Source organism: Trachymyrmex cornetzi, unplaced genomic scaffold (genome assembly GCF_001594075.2).
Source record: "Trachymyrmex cornetzi isolate Tcor2-1 unplaced genomic scaffold, Tcor1.1 scaffold23, whole genome shotgun sequence".
Taxonomy (NCBI): Eukaryota; Metazoa; Arthropoda; class Insecta; order Hymenoptera; family Formicidae; genus Trachymyrmex; species Trachymyrmex cornetzi.
Window position 1 is genome coordinate 1,216,066 of NW_017296956.1, and position 26,870 is coordinate 1,242,935.

The 26,870-nt window shown below is 33.5% G+C and overlaps 1 protein-coding gene across 7 annotated transcripts in view; it reads left to right on the forward strand.

The window, feature by feature from the left end:
- The first annotated feature begins 1,315 nt into the window (after positions 1-1,315).
- The window catches only part of Shal (potassium voltage-gated channel protein Shal), a 116,342-nt gene continuing 90,787 nt past the window's right edge, over positions 1,316-26,870 (forward strand). For 3 of the 7 annotated variants that reach the window (XM_018506946.1, XM_018506944.1, XM_018506945.1), the window contains exon 1: positions 1,321-4,179. In XM_018506946.1, coding sequence (XP_018362448.1) covers positions 3,065-4,179 — 1,115 coding nt within the window. In that variant the 5' untranslated portion in view covers positions 1,321-3,064. Of the gene's footprint in view, positions 4,180-26,870 lie in introns of all 7 variants that reach the window. The other 4 variants (XM_018506947.1, XM_018506948.1, XM_018506949.1 and 1 more) reach the window with 3 other exon arrangements.

The window sequence follows — 26,870 nt, forward strand, 5'->3', positions numbered from 1 at the left end:
GGCGAGGCGACGAGAGCCACGCTTCTCTGGAGGTGCCGGGCTGCCGACTGCCACCACCGCACCACTACCACGAACCACACGAGCTCGGGGCCACGGGCCAAGCTCCGGTAGTCACGAGCGGCCAATTCATCGAGCTGGTGCTCCGATCGTGGTGCTGGCGACGCGGCGCGTCGGTATCGCGTGCGTAAAGGCATATTACATGCGCTCACACAATACATATAATACACGTACGCGTGACGTACTCGTACACTCACACGATACAGCCATTACGTATACGCACGGAAACGTCGGTGCATACACGCAGCCACGCGTGCGTACGCACTGTTCGCGCGCGCGACACGAAGCGTCTCGCAGCGGGAGGAGCAGCGGTGGAAAAGCTCGGATGAGAGAGCACTACTCGCGTATAAAGTGGTATCGGGTACATAGCGAGAGAGAAAAAGAGAGAGAAGGAGCGCGAGAGAAAAAGAGAGAGGGATAGGGAGAGAGAGAGAGAGAGAGAGAGAGAAAGAGAGAGAGAGAGAGAGAATCGAGTTTCTCTGAGCCGAACATAGTGCGCGCAAGCTTGCGGAGAATAGTCCTGGTGGTCGCCTGAGGGGGAAGATCGACGTGGGAGCTTTCAGTGCCGGAGCTTGCGGAGACGCGCTACCTACTCGGGAAGAACTCCATCGTGGAGGTTTTCGACCGACTGGCGTGCTTCCGGAATTTCCGGATTAGCGGGTCGGCGCGTTGCAAGGAACGGATTGAGCTTGACAGTCCGGATGCGTCGCGGGAGAAAAACGCGCGATGCTTGCGTAAGCGGTTGCGCGTGTCGATAAGATAGTTTCGTATTTTGTGCTCCGGCAATTGCCAGAAGAGCTTAACGTGGAAAGAGGTCCGGGACCATACAAAGAGATAGACGCTGCGCGAAATGCGGAGCTTACTCAATTGAAGAAAGATCGCGTGTGCGCTGGTCGAAGTGTTCAATGAACGAAACTCGCTCGGTATTTGGTCCTCGAGCGAGTGACAAACATCTGTTTTTTGTTCTGACGCGAAGCACGGCGGAGCTTTCAAAAAGTACGCCGGAAAGCTGCGGACGCTCTTCTTTCGTTCACCGTTTGATGTTTACTCATAAGCGTTTTCTCCTCTATTTTATAAGCGGCTTCGGCGGAGCTTCATCTACCTGAATTTCAACTTTACGGATGTGACCGAGTTTACGATCGTGTGCTCGAATGATAGTGAAGGCTTTACAGAAGCAAGAAACGAAATTCTTCTCGTCCTTAGCCAGTTGGCATTTACAAGATGGCACTTTGAAGAAAGCTTTATATCTCGATACTTGATATCTTACAACATTCTGTGAAAAGCTCTATCTTTACCTACGAAGTGTATAAGAGAAATTTTACAGAATCTCTAATGTTCTCTCGCATAAATTTCTAGACTTATTTTCTTAATTGTGATCATTTTCAGCCTTTAAAATACTTTTTCTTGTTATCATTAAAAAAATAACGTTTCGTTACTCGTTATGTGAACTAGTAGTGAGGATTGGATCCGGCTCGATAGAAACACGTATTGAGTCTTATCGACGAGCAATGTCATTGATAGCCGTCTCTCCGAGGAGTGCACTCGTATCTGTGTATAGACTCGACGGAGAGCTCGAAAACTAGAGAATGTAGTGTCCTGCTTGCTGGCGGAGGTTCAAGCTTAGGCTTTTGCGGCGGCCAACCGAGCCGAAACAGGTGGAAGATCTCCGGCGCGATACTCTGAAGAGTACCACGAAGAGCTATCGCGTGACTATCGATGATGGTGGAAGGCACGTTGCCAGAACGCGGTTGGTTGGCCCGGCGCGCATCTTCGCTCGGATTGTGCTCTGCTGCGTGCCGGTCATCACTTCGTTAAGCTCGATACCTTTTTTAAAGAGATCGAGCTAGAGAAAGAGAGAGCCTTGAGGAATGCTAAACGTGAAATGACGATTTTTAGGATCGTTCTCGAGCTTAGGCCGTCGACGCCGATGTCATCATCATCATCGTTGTCGTCGTCGTCGTCGTCGTCGTCGTCGTCGTCGTCGTCGTCGTCGCGATGTTGGAGGGGCAAATGTTATTTGGCTAGTTAGTTACATCTCTCCAATGCGATTTTATAACGAATGCAGCGAGACGCGTTGGAACTCGACAAGAATCTGTTTCGATATTTGCATTTTGAAGAGCAAGAGCGACGATAAAAGATCTTTGCATAAACCGAATTTGTTTTCCCGCAAGGGGAAAGATTGTTGAGAAGATTAAATATACGCAGCTGTGTGTGAGACGAGTAGAAAAATAAATAAATTCGTAGATAAATAAATGAGATAAGTAGACGGAAGTAGAAGGAAATAGAAAGGATAGTAAGGAAGACATAGTAAGTAGATCTTGGATTTAAAAACTAAGATCTGATTAAAGGAAATGTTAGAAGCCGAGAACTTGAATTAAATCTAGAAATTAGCAATGTGATCGTTCTTTGAAAGAAATCTAGGCCAGTAGTCGTTACTATTCGATCGTACGACGAGTTTGAAGAAGCATGAATCAAACAAATGTCAGTTCAAACTGATCTAAGAAGATCCGTGGCAAGAAGCAGCTATATTCCGTGCTGTGTGTGGAGAAAACACAAATTAGAGGAAAAAAAAAGTCTTGAAGTTTAAAAGATTTATTGGATCTCTATGTGTAAAAGAAATCTTTCGAGAGTTGCCAATCGCAAGTATAAAAAGATCATTTCAAGTTCATTGCAAGAAAGATAACTGAAGTAATCGTCGAGATAGCTACGAATGTTTGAGTGACGAGCGGTGCCACAAATTTCAGTTTGTAAATATTCGAATTGGCAAAAAGGAAAAACGCTTTACATGAGAGATTCAAGGATTTGATCCATCGTCAAAGCAAGTATCTACCGTAAGTGATTGATACGGGTCGGATAATCGATGTTGGACTTGTTACATATATAGATCTAGATCGTGAAGGTTTGTACAGAGAATCGATTAGACGTGTGAGGAGTAGAGTTGCCGACGCTTCGGGTACGGTCAACGCTGGCTCTCCCGCTACCCTGAAGGAAGATTCCACCTTCAAGTATGGCCTCGGTGGCAGCGTGGCTGCCATTCGCCCGTGCGGCGGCGATCGGTTGGGTACCGATCGCCACACACCCACTGCCACCGCCGCCGATCCCGAAAGACCGGCGCAAGGCCGACGACGAGAAGCTGCTGATCAACGTGAGCGGCCGTCGCTTCGAGACGTGGCGCAACACCCTGGAGAAATATCCGGACACGCTACTCGGTTCGAACGAGCGCGAATTCTTCTACGACGAGGAGAGCAAGGAGTACTTTTTCGACCGGGATCCAGACATCTTCCGGCACATTCTCAATTATTATAGAACCGGCAAGTTACATTATCCGAAGCACGAGTGCCTGACGAGCTATGACGAGGAACTTGCATTCTTCGGTATCTTGCCGGATGTGATTGGCGATTGTTGTTACGAGGACTATAGGGATCGCAAACGCGAGAACGCCGAAAGGCTGATGGACGATAAGTTGAGCGAGAACGGTGACCAAAACCTCCAGCAGCTGCTCGACATTCGGCAGAAGATGTGGCGGGCCTTCCAGAATCCGCACATTTCCACAGCCGCGTTGGTATTTTACTACGTCACCGGATTCTTTATCGCCGTGAGCGTGCTTGCGAACGTGGTGGAGACTGTGCCGTGTGGCAATCGTCCGGGCCGCGCCGGCACTCTTTCGTGCGGCGAGCGTTACAAGATCGTATTCTTCTGCCTGGACACAGCGTGCGTGATGATTTTCACGGCCGAATACCTGCTCAGGCTGTTCGCCGCGCCCAGCCGATGCAAATTCGCGCGCTCCGTCATGTCGGTAATTGATGTGGTCGCGATACTGCCGTATTACATCGGACTCGGAATCACCGACAACGATGACGTGTCGGGCGCGTTCGTGACGCTACGCGTGTTTCGCGTGTTCCGTATCTTCAAATTTTCACGCCACTCGCAGGGATTACGTATTCTGGGTTACACTCTAAAGTCCTGCGCTTCCGAGTTGGGTTTTCTCGTGTTCTCGCTCGCGATGGCCATCATTATCTTCGCTACTGTCATGTTCTACGCGGAAAAGAACGTCGACGGTACCAACTTTACCTCGATACCTTCCGCCTTCTGGTACACCATCGTAACGATGACTACGCTGGGGTAAATACAATATTTTATTCATTATTATAAATTATATATTCAATATATTGTAATGAGTATCTGTCTCTCTCTCTCTCTCTCTCTTTCATACGTCAGTTGCAAAAATTACAATACGTTGTTACATATTAAATCTTGCACGTTTATGTTCCTTAAATATAATTTATTTTGTATAATTACTTATTTATTGTTATTTAAATTAAGGCAAATTATAATTATACCATACATATATAATAGCACATTTATCCGAGATACATTCTGGGGATGTCCTTAGGATGTTGAAAGAATATACGGACCTCCCCTGGAGGAATGTATATACATACACATAACCACAAATCAATGGCTGCGCTCAGCAGAGAAAACAGCTTTGGAACTGTTATAAAATTTTTCAATATGATTGATTTATGACACATTTAAATTCATAAGAATCAAAAACAGGAATCAATCATTTTCTTTTAGGGGCAAATTATATTATAATTTATCCGCTGTGGTAAAAATATGTTTTGCAACGTTTTTAATATATTTCCTCTTCTACGTGTCAATTTTTGTCATTGATCTTAGTATATTTATCTATATGCATATAATTTTAATCGACAGACTTATGTTATCTTTAAATATAAAAATAGAACGTATTTTTATTTTGGAAGATTGTTCCAAAACGAAAAAGTAATATATAGTATAAATATTTAGAGATACTAAGTTTATGTATTATGAAATTCTTCACATTAAAAAGCTTGATAAGTTGATTTTTACAAATTTAAATATACAGTTAAGGAACATTTAATCATATTGAGTTACATGAGTTGTAAATGCGAAATTTGTAAAAATCTCCCTTATATATTAAATATACAATTGAAAGGAGATTTTTACAAATTTCGCATTTACAACTCATGTAACACAATATGAAAACAGAGTATAGTAGTGCACTTACAATGCGTCGAGTTATGTACTCTATATAATGGAAGTGAATTGTCCGTTGAAGTACGAGAGAGTTTGAGTATTTGACACAATCTGGTGACCAACTTTAGCGTCGTTATAACTTTTTAACGAGATCGTCACGGTTCCTTGCCCATATGTAGCATTTTTGTACGGAACATTGTTTCGCGAACGTTTAATGTTTTGCACTTTAAATTATTTCGATAACGCGCACTTTCCATGCTCGCTTTATCATGCTTTTAAACTTTTCCGAATTATTACTGCTTTAATAGATGAGTGAGTAAAGTCTAAAATTAAAATTTAGATTATAAAACTTCTTTATAATTCTCATATTTTACAATTTTGTGTGTGTATGTGTGAATATACAACTTGAGCTTAAAACAATTTATAATTTATATAAATGTAATAAATATACATAAGTCATTATATTAGACTTCTCAAATATTTTAAACATTTTATTTTATAATTTGTTAAACATATTTTCATTAAATCTTCTATCATAGTTAAAGAGAAAAGACTTGGCTCAAAATTTGCCAAATATTCGCTTTACAACACGTTTATATATGCGTGATTAAATTATAGACCGTTTACAGTTTGAAACATCAAACTATTAATTATTCAATCTAATTATCGGATAAGTATAGCAAATTCCATCTGGTGAAAATATTATCGTGATTCGAAAGAGCATTATCCTCGTAGAATTTACTAGCCTATAAAATCTTCTTTTTTCCTTTAACCCGCGGATTTTCTTTCTCTCTTTCTCAGTCCAATATCGGAAACGGGCGCCGGCATGAGCGGAAAAGTCTTGCATGCATCTCTTCCGCGGCCGCAAACGCGGCTGCACTCGATTCCTCGGAAGCGTTGGTTGTTCCTCTATTTTACGACACGGCCGCTATTTCTGCCCGGCCGAATCTATGCCAATGATATTTTTGTTGCGTTTTCACTCAGACAGCTGACAATCACACGTGTAATTCGAGTTACCGAGAATTGTCTAATAGTTGCACTTACTTGTTACTATCCGTACGATTTGGATCAAGTTTGTCTAGATTACACCTCGCCGACTGCGTGTTTCTTTCATATAACATTACTGCCGAACACTTATTAGGTGACACTATATTTAGATTTTTGTTTCGAAAGTACTCATAAAGGAATATTCAACTGTAGGTTATACATAAAAAGAAGGATTTTGCTGAAATATCTAAAAAAAGCTAGATACAGGTTTGAAAATAATTTTGTTGGACTAAAATAATCATGTAGGACGCTCAAACATAATAAGTAATACTGCAAAACGTTTTGACATTCTAGCAATAAATTTAAGCGTCCTACATAATAATTTTAACAAATATGTAGGTCTAACAAAATTATTTTTAGATTTATTCTAGATATTTTCAGATACTTTAGGTCCTTTTATTACTCTTTTTGTATATTGATTACGAATTGATTATTGTGTAAATGTCAGATCTCTATTAAGCTAGCAGGACTAAGCAAAATGGACCCAGATTTGTTGGAATATTTAGTACTTATTTTGTATTAAATTGTATTGTTAAAAATAATTTTGTATTATATATATGTGCCATTTTGAAGAGAACCATGACGTTGCAACTTAAGTATTATTACAATATTAAGGTAGTACACTCGTGATAACATCCTTCAAAAGTTAGGTCCCACTGCGCGCTCGGTAGCGATACTCCCGCCAGTGAGAGATAATTTTGTTGTTTGTCCATGGCCGCATGTACACGCGAAAAAAATGAATATAGATAACGCAGCTCATTGCTATACTTATAAACTCCCTTTAATTCACATGACAGATAAACGAATATTTACGAAAATTGAATTTTTTCGTAGCTCTACTTTCCAAACTAAATGGCAAAAAATTATGATATTTTTTTGTAATATTCGATTTATGTTCCTTCACCACATGCTCGGTTTTTATTAACATATCTACTAATTTAGATCCTATAAAAATAAACGCGACATTTTCATGAACGACACATATAAAAAGTACAGTTTTTAATTGTTTATATACAAGGGAACCTCACTTGTCACCATATCGATATTTAAATTTTTCGTTTTTACTTGATAAACAATTAAAAACTGTACTTTTTATACGTGTCGTTTATACAAGTTCATGAAAATCTTAAAATGTATCCTTGCCGCTTTATAAGTGAATTTAACAATTGCATTCAGAGATATGGTGATCTAATCAATTCATTAAAGTATCTCAAATTCTTAAGTTTAAGACAAAAATGTTTCAACCCAAAGCGTTACAAGGAAACGCGAGGGTTAAATTTTGATTATAATGAAATTTTGTGTACATATAGGGTACGTAAAAGGATGAATTTAGAAAATATCAATTTCAGTGGAAAAACGTTTGAAAGGGTGAAATCACCTCTTTTATGTGTAAAGCAATTTTTCAGCTTTTTCGTTATATCTCGAAAATTATTCGAGATATCAAAAATGTTTTATACAAAAATTTTATGATAAAATTATTTCTATTCATGCCAGTAATATTTTTCTTAGAATAATTATTAAAATAATTTTTTTTGAAAAAAAATTATTTTTAATATTATTTAGTTACTGGGGGAAAGAAATGATGATCTTAATTGACTTTAAGAAAAGATCCTTAAGATTAGATCAGGGCCATTTAAAATTTTTTAATTATAAACTTCATTTTTTCCTAGTGCTTGATAAAATAATTAATATACGATTTATTTAAAATAAGAAATATAAAATATAGATTCCAGAAATTTATTACTAGTTTAATAAAGGTGAAAGTAAGCATCGAGAAAGAGGATCGGTATAATAATTGCTAAATTGGATAGAAATAAATCGTGTTTTTTTTTGTAAAAAAATCTTTGACAGAAAGGAACTTGAATCGAGGAATAAAGACTAAAAACTAAAGATATTTATTAGAACATTTTTATTCTGGACTTTTCTTATAGGTACTATTTATCTGGACATTATAAGAACTATCATTGTTTTTGGCTTCGATATACAAATAGAGAAGAGTGACAATAGTTACATGGCACTTTGTATGCAAATTACATTCCTCAAATAATTTTATGCAAAACTATTTTGTCTAACATTATGCAGGCGAAGTGTGAGGACGTAGCTTTGCTAGCTAGAAAATTGAGGTTTCCTTAGAACACCGGACGAAGTTCGTAAAATAGCGCAAAAGATAATCTCGGCATAGATCTAGATTTAGTGAATAATGTAATGTATAGGCATGTCGAGTCAAGAGGAAAAAAATCTGATTTGTCGACGGCGTATCGCTACTTTTTTGTGTCTCACTGCCTGCTTTAGCGTTTGCTTCGCGTGTCTGCAGGACCAGGACAGGTCACTTTCTTCAAACTTTAACGAGAAGGATCAACAGGTGCCTCGAGGGTTGTCTAGTCGCACGACTAACTTGATCCTTTTTTAATCTACACCGGCCGAATAGTGGTTGCCGATATGAATTAACTTCGACCTAGACTTACGCGATGCCAGAACAAAAGAGTGAAAATTGCGATATTAAAAACCACTCGAGAACTCCGAAATAAAACTGGTACGCGGTATTAGTTTCGCGAAATTTTTCGCTTATCATAGGGATTACGTAAATCGTCTATTGGTAACAGCGCAATTCAATCACACTTTTAATCCTTCATCGTGCAAATCTTTTTGTTAAAGGGATGGATATTAATTTTTGTGCACGTGGAGAATCTTGAAAATTAACGACGTTAAAAAATACTTTGCTACTGAAACTACGAATTAATTTTGTTGTCTGTAATACCGAAACATGTATTTCGTACTTTTTAATTTTGTTCGTTTTCGTTGTACAAAATAAAAAATCCTTTTCCAGAATAAAAAAAAAAGAATGCGAAGTTGTGGGAAATTACAAACCTGTATAAAAAAATTCCAAAAAATATAAATTACTGTTTCTTATTACACGTACGTTATTATTTTATATAATATAAATTAAATGATTCTAAGTATGTATCCAAAAAAAAGTAGTTTCTTACATTTGAATAATGTATAAGAATATAATGAGATTCTTCAAATTATTATTTTGAAGTTTAATTACTATTGAAATGAATGAAAAAGTACAATCTGAATATACACGATCATTCATAGGATGCTAATTTAGATATATAGTGCTGTTTATTGCTGTTAATAAAATATGTATTTGATAATTTAAAATATTTGCATTTCGTTTTTACATTCATAGCGATTTCGGCTCGAACGCGCCGACTCTGCATATTTCGGGTATCGGTGTAACTTGTGTGTTTGGACTTTTGAACATATATATATAATATATGGAAGCAGAATTATTTATGCCATGTACCCATGTAAACGTGAAACCAATATCTGTACGAGAGAGAAAGCTATAACATCCCAAATGTTCGCAATGCGCATGCATTAACGTATCATCGTTGATATAAGTTGAGGTACAGTTGTTTTAGTGTTTCTCACATATTTTAGCAGAGAAAACTAATCAGTTAACGCTTAATGATTCTTTGATACGATTGGTTCCTACACTTAGATCCAGCGAAGAACTAAAGGCAAGAATCATCAGAAAGAATTACCAAGCGTTAACTGCGATTAGTTTTCTCTGTTTAACCTTAGCCATATTATCATTAGTTATAAGGACAAATGGGCTGAGCCGGCTAAATGTAACTGATTATGAGTAGCACATCCACATTGCGACATTTGAAATGTTACTAACAGCTTTCTCTCTCGCACAGTTATTGGCTTCACGTTCAGCACTCAATTCCTATTCCATTTATACATGTTTTAAGGTTTGGCTGGTCGAATGGTGCAGTCTGTCTCTAGTATCGCATGTTTGTTTGGTCTCAGCACACCGCACAAATGTGTACAATGTGGCTCTCACAAATTTGTCGGAGCCAGTTGAAGTAATTGTCGCTAATTCATGCCGTGATGAGAGCCATTTCGACCAACTCCGATTAACTTTTTAATCGATGATTTGATCCATTAGAAGTGACCAATAATCGCATCCGTTGTTAAGTGAAATGACAAATGCGATTGGTCAATTCCAAAGGATTTAATCGTCGAATAACGTTAATCAGAGTCAAAATGGCTCAGTAATTTATATATGTGCTCGTGGAATTATTAACATCATCGTCATCAAGTGTCGATGATGAATTAATACATCTAATAAAACGTAAAAAAGAAAGCAGAGCGAAAGTAAAATATAACATCGAAGAGACTGTGCAAAGAATGTTCAATAAAACAATGAATTTTGCAAGTTAGATTAACTATAATAATATGATTTATTACACAGAAAATTTTTATATTTACAGTTTCCAAATTTTTGAATGTTGCGAGAGACGTTCTACTAATTAATAAAGAAATTTGGAAGATCATTCTACAGTGTGCTACAATGTGGTTTTAATATGGATCAGTGCACACCAAATGTTCCCAAGATCTCCATTCCCAGCCGAAATCGCTGTATGAGTGTAAAGACAAAATCCAAATTAACAACTACACACTTTAACAGCACAATAGAATGCATTGAGGATTTCACGATTTAATCTGTTTTTATATTTATTAAACACATCTTTACGACAATTATATATGACGGCCTTTATATGCACCAGTGCACACTATACAGTGCATCTCAGCCGAAATCGCTGTAAAAATATCGGTAATAACGAAATCTTTAATTCAGTTTCTTACTTAATAACTTATTATTCTATCTCATTTAAATGCGTACTGTTAAACTGTCCTTATCTAACATATTACAGCGCCATTTCTCGCAAGACGAGCACTTACCGCTAGGTACAAATGGTGCAATTACTCTGCTTACCATTTTACACCTATGTTTCGTATGCACATGTGCATGAAAACGGTTTAACCTAAATTCCTTTTTCATAAGCTCGTAATCGTAATTTTATTAATACAGTTTTTCTTTTGCGTAGTCCGCATAGTGCCGTAGTTTTGTTCTATTGTTTGCTGGCTACTTCCATAAACCGTTTTTTAAGTGCATAATATGCGTATAGCAAATATCTCAGTGGCTCTCAAGAAATAAAGTATTATCACGTGAAGTGGGTAATGGTCGCTGTAAACGAAACTTAACAACGTTGGAAGAGAGAAAAAGGATGACCCTTTAAAGGATTTGCTGCAAACGAAACTTAACAACGTTGGAAGAGAGGAAAAGGATGACCCTTTAAAGGATTCGCTCGAAATTCTGAGAGCATCGCGCTGAACGTTATTCAGTTTGTTATAAGTGGAAGTTACCCAGATCTTGACGTGTCGTATCACAGTATCTTATTCAATCTGTCCGATGCACTTTATCAACCAATCTTTCCCCAATGGAATCCATTGAGCGTGAATTCACATCGCGACGTGAATGAAAATCGTGTACGATGACTATTTGCGTTTCGCAAGTATGCGACGTATATATACGTCATGTAAAAAAATCAAAAAAGCTGAAGCAATGAACAGTTTTAAACATTAAAAATTTTTGACATATTAATTTTTATTACACATGTTATATATAATTCTTCTTAATTAACTTTAAGCAAATTTCGTAACTAACCTCACGTAAACTTAAATATTTGACATTCATACTACATTTTTTCATAATATTTGACATTTTAGAAAAAAGTTCATACCCACACTTGTACGCATGTTAGATTTCTTTTTGTGCTTTAGTACATTCTTGGCAGTATAAAGCAGAGAGCAGAATTATATATAGCGGAAATAAAGGTAGCACGTTAAAAAGAGTTTTTGGTAATTATTAAATAACCATTAAAAAGTAAAATTAAAGGTGACACTAAAAGTACAACAGTGGCCTTGTATTTTTTATGATCTTCTTTCTCGCCTTTTTTCATATTTAGCGATTTGGATCTTTGTGTCAGTATTGTTCGCTGAAACAATAAAGGCAGTAAAAGCACGATATATCTTCAGGAAGAAATTATCATGAGAAAATGATAAGAAATTCCTTCTCATGGCTTTTTTAACAATTGCAACGAATGTAACGTATTTCGAGAAAGTTGCATATTTCTGCATGGTTATTATGAAAATTAGTTTGAAAATAGTAAATAATTAAAAAAATTATTCGAAATTAATTGATTTAAGTGAATTGTTTTATATTTACGTTATTATGATTCAAATATTAGTGCATATTTTACAAAATGTACATATTAATATGTGTTTCTAAACATTTTGCATGTACGTTCGTTATTTTACATTTTTATAGAAATTTTGAAATATAAGATATCATTTATTATGTTATATTAAAATTAAATTCTAATATAGAGAAATTTTAATAATAAATTTTTAAACAACTCTCTCTTTCGCGTTAATTTTGCCTATTCGACATATTGATATTATTGCGAATGAATGGAGATGTCCACTTTCCAAGAGTGGATTTCTGAGGAAAGATAAATTGTGTGACGATTAGCATAAGAATAAAGAGGAGTTATTTCGCTTGGAAAATCCCTGCGATCTAAGAAGCAAGTCAGTAATACCAAGAACAGGTTTTTGCACTAGATCTCTAGCCCCGCCGAATTGAATATTCATTTCTGCGGACGACAAAAGGGTGAGAAAGCTTCTACATTCGTTCGACTAATTTATGGATATACCTGTGCATACGGTATATGCTGTGAGATAACATACCGTTAATACAATAGCAATACCGGTTTGTCTCACAATATGATTGAACGCGAGTTTTAAGGAGAAGCGCAAAATTGCGGTCGCTTATCCTCGAGAGTTGTTTAAATCGGGGTGGATTAAGATGTACTCGCATAAAAAATAAATACAAAGGCAAATTGTCTGGAATTTTATATTCGTTGTCATCAATATGTTTTGCGTTATTCGATACAAGATGTTTAGGGATCATAAACGGAAAATTTTCAAATGCGTAAAATTACTAAACAATGTAATATAAAATACGGTAGCATCTGCTAACAAACTTGCTTTAAATTGAATTTGTTTTGCAATTATAGCGTCAAATATAGTATTTTGATTTTTGATGTAAACACCTAACTGCTCTCTAAATCTGAATCAGTAGATAATCACTGATATCAGTGCCAAGTATGCCACTGGTAATCAGTGAATGAAATGTGAGATCCTAAATCTAGCTAATCTTTATTATGTGATCTGACTAACCTTGTTTTAGTGCTTAAATTCAATGAATACGGTATTAGAAAATTGAAATTCTCGTGTAGCTATCAGTATTTTATTTATGTAATGTTCAAACATTCTTCTTTTTTTAGTTTCACTTCACTGATTAGCAGTGTCAAGTATGCCACTGGGTAATTAGTGACTATCCACTGATTCAGAGATTTAGAGATTAAAGATTTAGATAAACTTTAATGGGAATGAACATTTGTTCTTTCAAAAATTATGTTACATGAAAATATTTGTATAATATACACAGATTTTTACATTAAATTTTTTACGATTAATTAAATTAAATATTTTTATATTTGCAATTAAACTAATTTTAAATTAATTTTGGACACAATTATTCTTCTTTTTTTAAATAAATAATAAACGACCTTGAAGAAATACACAGATTTTCTTGGTTAAGCGACTTATGTAGCGTATGAGTAAAAAGCTGCGATGATCAAAGAAAATTGCGCTATCATATAAAATTAATCGCTGTCCCTCTTAAATGTTCTTTCCGGGGATTAAAAACTCGAGCGAGGCGCTATCGAAGATTCGTTCACGCGAAGTTGAACACGGGATGGCTTTAAAGTGACGTTGATGTATACCTTAAAAGCGGAAAAATAGGTCGAAAGGTAGTGCAGGGATAACGAAGAGAAGGGATTGCAAGCATCGATAAACACTTTGCCTTGTCGGGAAAGCCTGATTGGCGTACCGCCAAAACATAGACTTCGCAGCCACGATAATGCGTGCTTTTTCCTCGACCCAATGTGCTTCCTACGAAATCAGTACGACAGAAAGAGAGAGGGAAATTGCAGTATGTCCGAGTCGTTCAGATTAAATTAACTTTTAGAAAACGGAAGTCTGATCCTAAATTCTTACAGTTTTTCCTTGAGTAAGATTTGTTATAATTCATCATTTTATTGTATTCTTTTTTTGCAAAATATGTTTCATCACCATTTGTAGTGGCTTTTCAAGAAAACCTATAAATTTTAAAAAGATGACTACAAGCTACAGGAAACTATTGTTACCTTTCACTATTTAATTTGTGACTGCATATATTAAGCGTTATATCATTATTATAATAAACTGGATATATCAAACAGAAATTATAATTCGTGGAATTCGTGAAATTGGAATTAAAAACGAGTCATATTTTTCCTTACAAGATATTCATGTACGTATTCGCATTATGTAATACTTATTCATTATGAAATTACTATATTATAACGTACGAGCGATTAATCAAATATTAATTATTAGCACTTGTATCGACACGATCTAATTAATTATATCGCACATTTAAGAAGAATTATTATTACAATTGGTTTAGCGAATGAATATTTCACTTGCCCTGTTAATCATTCGAAAAGTAGACATTTTTCATATTTCATGATAAATTAATAATGTATTCACGCTTTTATTTCAAAAATTAAATGAGATGATAGAGTACTGATAACTTTATGGCCAACATTTTTTCCTCGTCTATCGTTCTAAATTACGTATTGAATCGTTTTACAATATATTGGGTAATTGGTTGCACTTATCAAATTGTTGCCAAATTATACAGACGGCGGTGATTATGGAAGTTTATCACTTCACATAAGTATGTACATTTGGTTTCATGAAGAAATCAGATTTTTACTCTAATTATATTTTATTAAACGTATTTAATTATTTGCACATTACGTTAAATAATTTGAAATTTTTATCGTGAGATTATTAGTGCCTACGTAAGATAGATGAGATTATAAAAAATAATAATTACGGTAATAATATCGCTCATACGTAACGAATGTACATTATGCAAAAATATGTGTGTGCTTTTAATATAATTTAAATAGAAGATATTATAAAAATTTTATTATTTGGTAATTGACATATTACATTTTTATAGACCAATTTCGATATACAGGGTGTTTTCAAATTCGCACCCGCGAAATACAAGACGTCATACTTTACGTTAAAAGTATCAATTTTTTTATTTTGTAAAATTGCGTCTGACAAGTAGTTTTTGCAGGAGAACAGGTTGAAGTTGTACGAGTAAACGTAAAAATTATTTATCGAATGTAATTTTACTACAGGAAAAAGTTGTTCGTTTTAGCATAAAAAACAACTTTTTCCTTTAGCGAAATTGCGTCCGATAAGTAGTTTTTGCAGGAGAACAGGTTGAAGTCAACAAATAAGCGCAAAAATTATTTATCGGACGCAATTTCGTTAAAGGAAAAAGTTGTTTGTTTTAGCGTAAAGTATCACGTCTTGTACTTGGCGGACGCGAATTTGAAAACACCCTGTATATATGCTGCACTTCTATTTAAAATTTATTGTGTAATAAAACGTGTGATATTAAGTTTATCTAATATCCTAATATTTTATGAGATTGAATTTTTCCTTTTTAAATTTACATCAAAGTTGAAGGAACAAAAAGTGCGTGGACAGAAAAACCAACGATTCTCGTCGTTTATGTCATTAGCGTGAAACGTTGAAAAATGATTTCCGTAGTCTCGTCAAGCTGTACGTCGGTGGCGTTTAGTTCCCGGACAAGCATCAGTGTTAACAAGGCCGATTTGTAATTCATGAAGCGCGCGACGGGATGGATTGCATGTACCGACTGAAAAAAAAAACGCGAGACGAAAAAAAGACTGGCTTTCCTTGGCATCCATGCGTTCCGTAGAATTCATTAACTCCGTGAAAATGCATTGCCTCGGCTACGTTACTTACTGCTGATTATTAATGGAAAAAGAAAAGCGCGAAAAAGAGATAAAAATCGTCAATTTAATAAACGATATATCTTGAAAATGTACATTGTTGGAAAAAATGTGTCAAATTTAACATAAATCGCATGTCCACTCAAATTTTTGGATTAATAACACAAGCTGAATATGTCATAAAGATTATTTAAATATTATGTAAAACAATAAATATAAAAATAGTGACACAATTTGTAAATAAACCATGGAAGCATATTTTTTCAGTAAAATGAATTTTATGATATGTTAATTTAATTAAATTAACCCATATTTTATTTCTTCGTCTTAGAACTTACGTTTTAAAACACATTAGTTTTTTGTTACTTGTTTACTTATTTATAAATTATGTCATTTTGACACTAGGGCCCAGTTTCACAACTCATGGTTAACTCTTAACCGAGGTTTAACTTATTTCTCATCTCTTTCCAATTCTAGCATTAGAAAAAGATGAAGAATAAGTTAAACCATGTTTAAGAGTTAACTATGAGTTGTGAAACTGGACCTAAGAAATATTGAATATCAACGTAACACAAAATCCTTAAATAATATAATTACATTATGTTAAATTAACACTCGAATATATTAAAAAATTCAACACAAACGATTAATAAGAATGTTCGTAGTTAACAAAAACCGTTTCCAACACAAATACACAAATGTTTGTTTACTGTAACAAAGCTGTTTCTATTTACGTTAAATATTATATAATTGTCTTGTTTTTTATTTATAAAATTTAGTTACATGTTAATCTTCTGCAAGTTTGATTCCAATTTAGCTTTTCTGATAATTTTTGCACGGTAGTCTTGAATCTGATTTTAACTAAAATTATGTTCCATATTATAGTTTAAGTTGTAAATTATGCTATTCAAAAGTTTAGTAGATTGTCCTTAAGATGATATAATCTCAAGAGAGAATAAGGTGAATATAAGGAAGATTATAAAAAATAAACTTCAAACTTTAGTAAGTCAAAATCGCAATAAGATTAAATGATATGAATAAAGGAGTTATAATTAAGCAATTTAGATTTTAATTTTGATGTTATCTCATGTTCATTTATTATTGTTATGTAAGTATTAAGGATTATATATTAAAGAAAAAATGTACTTTTTATTTATCCAATTTCTGAACTTTTTCTGAAAATAAAGGTTAATCTACATTAAAGATAAATCTACATTTCAATTTTTACGTATTTTTTCTAAGTTAACGTATATATATTTTGCACAAGAGATCAATAGTTTCTATTTTCATTCGGTTGTATAACGGGAGCAACCGATTTTTATATTGACTTCTGTGAGCTATTTGAGGAGAATTTATGGATATTATACGATACCGAGATTTTTATTTCGTCGATTTGCTGATTGTTTCGACAGCTAGTCTGCCATATTCGATTCCTACAGTGCGGTGCTTCTATTCTCTTTTTTTCGCGTTAGCTTATTGTCCATTGTTAGCTTCCCTCTTCCCATAGAATCTTTTCATGGCCTTCCGGCATCTATGTCTCTATTGATCTGCCTGACCGAGGCCGTGTACAAGGCCGGTTTGGGCGGGGTCATAAGGAGAGAAAAATTGGCAGTGATGAGTTGATGCTTCGAATAGAGAGCTTGGAAACTTCAATTTTGATCACAAAAGAATGACCTTTCGTTTAATTCTACTCCATCGTTTTTGAGAAATAAATATCATGGTTTGACACGCCGTTTCTTTTGCGCAAAATTAACGTATGTATTTTTACACAAAATATAGCCGTAGTTCCAAAACATTTCCATGTAAATCTCTGTTATATATATTACCCCGTATTTTAACCTAACATCAGTAGACAACATAATTTTAAGAAAATTAAAAATTATAACATTTATAAATGACGTCTATTAAAGAAGGAACGTTCAAACATTGAAATAATTCTCGTATTCAAATTATCATTTCTATTACAATTCAGTTAAGTACTCGGGAGAAGCATGAATTGACTGAATCGAATGTCAAATATGTTAGGCTAAGGTGAGTCTGTAAGCGACATAATCGGCCATATTTTTGATGCAATTACTTACTCTGGAATATATATGCAAGACGATTCAAAGAAACTTTCGAGCTCGGAACTCAGTTTGCTCGTAGAGTGACCTAGTTGCGCTAATATACCCTATCGGAGGACTATGATGTTAAGTTCCGGTAAAGCCTTAGCTTGCGTTGGACAGAAATTCTGTCATTACTTACCTTCTGTTTTTTCTTCGTGTTCTTCATACCATCCGCGTCGTTAATGTCAAATTCAAATAACGCCTGATTAGATGCATAATTATGATCTGCTTTTACAATTTTAGGAATATTTTTAATAATTTTTTTTATTGTTGCTGTTTGATAATAAGATTAGACTGCAAAAAAATTAGACTATATTTTATATAAAAATTTAAATTAAAGAATTGTCATTAAAGTTTTATAGGAAATAGTTTCAATTTTAATTAAAATTAATAATAAATCAGGCTCCGAATTAATAATACAAAAACTAGTAAGCTTATAAAAGTCGACGCAGTTACTAGTCAATTATTGTTTAATTAACAAAAATTGAAGTTTATATTTAATAAACACACACACAAAATGCAATGTTGAAATCCACGAATCTTGCATTTATACAGTTAAATTAAGTATCGTTAAAATAAAAGTCATCATGGAAATATGAGAAATTCGAAGTATTAAATTAGTTATCGTTTAATGGATAAATAAAGTCGCGAACTTTAGATGAAGCAATGATAAGCCATGCTGGTAGTATGAGAATCGCAATTACAAAATAATTTAATATTTAAGTTTTAATTTCATATTATTTTCTCATTAATATTTATATATAATAGTAACAATATTTTTGTAATAATACTCCATAATCTTATTGTTTAAATTTTAACATCCATCTTGCTTCATCATTTTCTCACTAACATAAACATAACTAATTTATTTGCTTGTGGTGAAAGAAAGGGAGAAAGCCGGCGGTTGAAACCAAGTATTTGTATGTTGCAAAAAAAAAAGAATCAATGAAATTTCATCAATAGGATTTCGAGTTCAATTCCGCGACAATTTTTCATTTGTCCAATATCGCTTTAAAGCGGTTATCGCGTCGCCGTTTCCAGCGCCAATAGTGTCTGACTAAAAATAATATCTCTACTCGCCGGGCGTGACATTTAACGGTTACTCGCCCACGAATCGACCCGACTCCCTTAAACATAATTACCCTTTCTCATTAGCCTCTTTCACGGTTTACGGTCTGATCGGCCCGTCATCGCAGATAATCGCCGCGATCATAGAAGTGGCTCGTGATAAACTCGAAATACTACCCGACAACAATTTTCTACAACGAAAATATTTTACAGTAGCATATTCTTGTAATATTTCTGATTTATTTAACGCGATATGCACTTTTTACGAAGTAACGTGTACATTATCGACGTATCCCTCTACTTTAACTATAATGGTTTTAACCTTTCCGATACGGCTTTATTTTTCGCCACTATGCCTCCACTTTACGGACAGTCAAATCGCGAATACGCTGCCACTGTACGGGATAATTATGACGCTAACGTTACTTCACCGGAGAAGGAGCAGTTAAATTTTACCGTGTAATGTAAAGTATTGATGGAAAGAAATCATACTTTAACACGGTTTATAGTAATAACACTTAAAAAATTATTAAAATCATTATTAGTGCACGGCGAGCGTCCAACACTGGACGACTATGATCGTCGATCGTTAGTATACAGCGAGCGTTTACCGTTAGATGACTATAGTCGTCGTTAATATCAAAAAGGTTAATTCTATGTACTAACTCTTTTAATACTGCATGTATTTCATTTCTCTTTTTATGCTATGTGACTGATAATTAAAAAGTTATAATAAGCTTTTTTCTTGATTTAATTATATAGAAACATATAACTATTTATTTATTTTTATAAACTACACTGTTATGTGTTTTAAAGAGGTAACAATTTTTTGTTTATCATGTTTTGAGGCATTAAATAATTATTGCCTTTCAATAAGCTTATTAGGACATATTGGCATGTACTAACCGGCCATTGAATCGAAAACACGCAACGTCATTAATATACGTGTTAATTGCTCAAGTTTGGGTAATTAAGAAGTTCCTGTGCAACCTGAAATTTTGCGCATACTCGAACGAATATTAATCTACATGACATGACGGTTCAAAAGAGTTACGTGATAATAGCTTAATATGATAGCAGTTTGTAAATGCCCGTATATATACAATCTAAACTTCTCTAAAAATTTAAACATTATTTTTCTTATGATATATTGACTAATTTTTTAATCTTATCTGAAAGTTTTGAAGTAATCATATTTTGTGTAATACTTCTGTTATAACTACAGTTAATGAAGGCGCGAAAGGCTAATTTAATTAAAGTGCAAAAGTAACTAACGACCGTGAAAAGATCTTAATTGCTTCTGCTAATCTTATTGCGTGCTTTCAGTTAATAACGTCGCGTGGCACATGCCATAATGTAAACTCAGATGGCAGATTATAAATTACAAAATTACGCCATTATATCTGTGATTCGGGAAAACCGTGATAAAAACACATACATAAGTACATAATTACAAGATACATAAGTTGGTGCTAAGCGCATTAATTAAAAATAGTAATTATAGGCAAACGAGATTATGTTGATTAAATATAGATGTAATTACATTTTTAGCATAAGGATTTCAGGGATTATGTGTGTATTGAAATATGTATAATATATTGATGTTAACAAAATTTCAACTTTCATCGTACTTATTAGAATCGAATCTGTTTGTTTGTTCTTGAGTTAAAACGCGGTGCTAACATCGCGTGTCATTAAAGTGTTTTCAGAAAATTGGAGTACAGAAATCACCTCCAAGTACGGCCCACGTCTTTGGATTTCTCTAGAATCTCTTGGTCGTTTGCCAAGAATTGTTAGATCGTATCTAACGATTCGTATATACGTAATATAATCTAGATGTATTAATACATACTAAATCGTAGCGTGGAGCAACGTCACAGTCGTTCGTTTACCCATTTATTAGTACTTTACATTCCTCACGTAATCCGCGTCAAGGTTTTCTCACGATAAACTTGCCTCAAATTGATTTAGAATTATGACCCTTTTTAGTGTCACGGAATAAGATTTGATTTTATTATTTTTTATTTTATACGTAGAGAGATAAAGATAATTCCCTTTGTTGCTACTTCTCTTTATAGTGATAAATGTGTTATTCATATTATGTAAAAAGATAAAAAGACTTCATGTTTTTTTATCTTTTTACATAATAATTGTTTTTTACCTTTTCTATATATAGTAATTTTTGTATAAGAACGCAATTATTTGGGACATTATTTATTTTAAACGAAATTTCATTACAAGAAAACAAACGAATGCGTGTCTCCATTAAACATATTTAATTTTAATGAAAAATTGTAATCTAGTATATATTATTCGACGTTGTTTGCATGATTAAAGAAAGTCTGGTGTTTCCCTCTTAATAGAAAGTGTAAGATTCCCTTTCAAAGTTGTATCTGTTATTTCGCAAGGGAGGATGAAAATTTCGATCAGGGGACCATCGCTCCGATGACTTTAACTTTGACGTATTATCAAACTCATAATGCTGAGTGATCTCCGATAGATTTTAGCCGTCGTCATTCGTAATTGGTTAAAAAGTTATTAACGATCAAAGTTGGTAATTATTTGTCTGCTTTGCATGGAAAGTTGGATGACTTTAGGCAAAGGAGGAGGTATATATGGGGTAGATTGACTAGGGGAGTACGACTTTCCACGCAAAACGAGCTCCACCTCACATTCCCCTATCTCAGGGCGTCTTTCCATGCGAAGCGAGATCCACCTTACATCTCCCCTGCTTAGAAACATTCGACTTTCTACACAAAGCGATATAATTATTAACAAATAAAATTCCTCACGAACGCTCCTAAGTAGAGATGGGAGTGTGGACTTTGCTTCGCGTGAAAAATCAGACGCTCCTAGATAGGAGGGAAGTGGGGCGGACCTCGTTTCGCTTGAAAAGTCATTAGAAGGTTGCGGTATAATTCTTAATTATGTAGCAGAAATAAGACGTTATTTAAACAATTTTTTTGTTTATGATTTTTGAACGAGTAACGATCGACAGTTAAAACTTTTTCAAAATCACTTATAGGTTATGACTTTGACACCATATATTAAGGTTATTGAGAGAAGTTTTCCTTATCTCATTTTTATCATAAATAGTTAAAAAAAATAGGTAGGTTACACATTTTTCGACTGGTTGATTATCACTCTCTGAATTAAAGATTTTTATTAAAATTGCAGCCAATAAATGTCAAAATTCAAAAAAGGTCCTATTCTACATAATTATCTCGACGGATTATGTAAATTTAGCCACTTTCTTTGAGTTAAGAGTACCTAACGCATACAATCCAATGTGACATTGGTGTTTTATCCATTGATGTTCATATTAATAATTCATTCAAAAAGAAAGAGAATATTTAATGTAAATTTGATGAAAAATATTAAGCATTTTGAAATGATAACATATCATTACGTAGCCTCAATGTTTATTACTACGACGTATACATGTACGTACAATTCTATTGTTTATGCGAAATCACCGTACTATTATTCATAATAATCATAATTCAAAAAGTAGCAGAGTGAATCGCTTTGTGCGTTATTCTTCAGAACAATTATTATTGCGAACAATACGAACAAATACGATTGTTTCTTGTGAATGAATAATATTTTATTAATCTACGCAATTCGTAAAGCCCATATCATCAAATCATAAAATCCATATCATCAATCAAAAAATAAAAAAAAAAGAAATCCAATATCGGCTCAGTAAACTTTATCCAATTCAATCTCAATTTCAATCTCTAATCTGATAGAGGCATTACGCGATTATTTTCAATAAAAAATTAATAAGAAAGTACTATCGCGTACGGTAATGTCTTACAAAGTATTTTGCGATCGTCGTATTCTATTGATTGTGAATAGTTAATTAGTTAATTATTATTCTTAATTTCCACTCGTTGCCACGCGATTATAACGCGTGCGTTTAAAAAAAAATACCATTTGATTTGGGTAATTCATAAAAATGCGTATTTGATGTGCATTATGAAGCGCGACATTATGAGTATCGAAACTAATAGTTAAACATTAAACACGATGAAAAGCACAGGTAATAGGAATAACATGGAATAACAAATTTTTACTTATCAGAAACTGTGTTTTTTATAGTATATACGATTTTTGATAGTTGAAATCTCTTATTTCCTGTTTTCTTTGTGTTGTCTATGTTTTTTATTATTATTTAAAGCTTTAATTGCATTAGTAATTTAATATGGTGTAAGCGCAATAAATAAGAAAAAAACAAGAAGAAGAGCTGAAAAATATCGAGCAACAGCTGAGCAATTGTAGGATAAGTGTACACTGTTAGAAATTTCATTATGAATTTCAAGCAACACGTAAAGGAAGTTTGTGGTTATGAAGTAACTGAACAGTAATGAATGGTTTAACTGAAAACTAAGTTACACTAGTCTTAAATGTAATGAATGTGTGCATTAAGTTTCATGCAAATCTAATTCTTCAAATAATTCTGCTATTCTTGATCTATGAGAGTTGTGATATCCATGTCGATTTTAAATTTAAGTAAAATGACTATTAGTATTAATATCAATTAATAGTGACTATTCAAAATACACCTGACTTTTTCATTGCGTTTTTGCTCTGCGAATTTATAACATCTGACGATGGCACAATTATGATGCCGAAACATGTCATATAATACAATGTAACGTTAAGTTTTTAAATTAAATTTATATTTCATATCAATTTATCAGAATGTTAAAACTTTAAACGTTTATTACACATATCTATATTCGAATTTGACTCTAATTTGCCCTTCTACATATTCTTGATATTTTAATTAATTGATATTATTTGTAATTAATTGGTAAGATAAAAACAGGCAATAAGATATACCTGGTTCCAAATTAATATTACTTTGATATAAATGTATATTAAAGCTTTTAATTTATTCAAAATGTTGAGAAATACGTTAGCTTCAAATTAATGAAAGTCGCCAAAATTTAAACTTAACTTCAGTATTAATAAAAAATTAAAAAGTGTGAAAATGGGAGGTCGAAAATGGTATATAATATGATATAGGGATCAAATTTCAATAATGAATAACGAAATAAATAAAGTACGTTTATTTATAGGCCTGTTTTTTTTTAAGAATTTTAAACTAGTTCTGAATTAGTGCAATAAGTTAGAGTATAAACAAACTATATCTGTTCCACTGTAACTTGTAGCGTTAATATACGCCAGTTCAGAAATTGGAGTGAAAAAAGAACAGACTTTATGTAAATTGATGAAAGCGCAGTTCAAAACAGTTTACCTTTTTACTCTAAAATATCATATAGAAAACACATACACACACAAACACACACACACACACACACAAAATAAAATTAATGCATATTGACAATAGAAAAAAAATTCGAAATCATTAAATTATTATGTAAAATAGACATTTTATCTAAAGAAATATTATTGTTTACAACAAAAATAAAACTGTTTAAAATGAAAGTTTATATGAAATAAAAATCATTGCGCATAAAAATTTGAAATATGAAAAAATTATGGAATATAATTTTATTTTTTTACGATTGTGTGCACATATCGTATTATCTGTTTTTAAAGTTTCATTATATTTGCACATGTTGATATAACAAACAAAATTTGTGTCAATAAAAAAGTGGAGAATCACAATTAAAACATCATAACATTATTCATGCAATATTATTGAAAACATCTATGAGATATAAACATTTGAAAATTTAATACTTAATGCGAAACGCCAATTGTAAGTTGAGGATAATCTCAATAAGAGTCGAAACATACTAATATTAAATTATTTATATTTTTTTTTCCGATTAATTCATTTTGTATTACTTTATTCATCAAATAAGAATGTAGAAATATATTTTTTAAGATGATACTATGATACTTCGAGGAGCAATAAAAATAAATGAGTATTTGCATCGAAAAAAGTTTATTGTCACATTAGGTTCATTTTATAGTATCTTTTATAACAACTGTAACAACTTTTAGCTATTGCTTTCTGAATACATTGCTCTTTTTAAAAAAGTGCCTATTACACGTTAATTGCTTTTTCACTATATACTAGAAAATCGGTATTATTAGTAAATTGAAAAATCTCGAATAATTATTTTATGAAATTTATTTTTCATTTTTTGCACATTAAATCAAATAGAAGGACAAATTTGCGTTGTAATCACTTGTGCAATTCACGCATTCACGGAGTAGTGCATCGCCCGTGTAATAATCTTCATTCATAATAGAGCGACTGCCGCTTCGCAGACGACGAATAAAGTGCGCTATTGTGGCTTCGCGCATATCACTTAAATTCTTTGGCGTTGACTCTGTCGAGGTATTTGGCATCGCGACGCGCATCTGGTGCGCGATTTTGATTAACGACAGCGACGTACGGTGGTGGCGAATCTCCGCATCCGGAAATAACACGATGAAAATGAAGTCCGATGCACTAGTCTGGAAATAGCCTACTGCGCAGCAAAAAATTCATGAGAAACATACGAATTTGCTCAGCGGTCAAGTTACAGTTAGTGTTTTGACATTTTCGCGGAAAAATTAGCCTTTCCAAAGATAAAGAAATTGTTTAAAGAAATTAATATGTAATCCTTTCCCAGATAAATTGCAACATATTTTTTACCATAATATACAGTGTAATTTGGAAAAGATTTGTTCATTTTGGCTTTCATCGCGAAAAAGGGATTTACTAACGTTTTTATACATCTGACATTATTGATGCAATTTATATCCTTTTTTTCTAGAGTTAATTAATGACGAGATGGTTGGAATAAAAGCTTAATTGTAAAATCATTTAAATTTTCGAATATCATATAACTGATTTAGAGACACAAGTTGATACAAGTGTTGTTCTATCTTTCTTCGAGTAATAAAGATATGTCACCCAGGGCTGTGTTCAGGTTTCTATCCGAGTGCCACTCAAATGTCATTTTATCCTTGTTGCCCACCGAATGTTAAACAAGAATAACATGATACCTGGGAAGCGCTTGGGACTTAGGACTACACACAGTAACGACACTGAACTTTTTTTGTGGTTTCCAATTTTTAGTGCGCATGCGTCGGTTTGTATGTATTATCAGGAATATGGCGGACATATCAGATTACGAAATAAGCTTGACAGAAATTCCAATTTAAGAGCCTGCCCTATTAGAGTTCCACTATGTAGGGTAAAAGCAGGGATTATGGAATAGCTTTTTTTAAATTAACACTGCTCCGATATAAATGTATATGAAGACTTTAAATTTACACAGAACTCTTGAGGAATATGTTAACTACAACATCCAATAAATGAAAGTCGCCAAAATTTAAGTCCAACAATATTAACAAAAAAGTCAAAAGTGAGAAAATGGGTCTAAAAGATGGGATGTAATATGGAATACCGATGAAATTTTGACCATAGTAATAAATAACACATTAAATGAAGCCCAAATTTGTTTATTTATATAAACTGATCAAGAAAAATAGAAAACTGTTCAATTTTTATTGTACTATAACACAGAAAATATAATAGCATCATTACGAACGTTATTACGCATGGACAATAAAGAATAAAATTAAATCTTGAATCATTAAATTATGACGTACAATAAATATTAGCATCTAAAATAAACATTATTCACAAGAATCTATTCCATATTCTCAACCCTCGATGTATTCCACATTACCTGCATGTCGTCATATGACAAATAAAGTCTTTCCGTAGCAATAAACAAGTTTGAAATAGCAATTAATCTGCATAATATTGTTCATACAACATTATTAAAAGCGT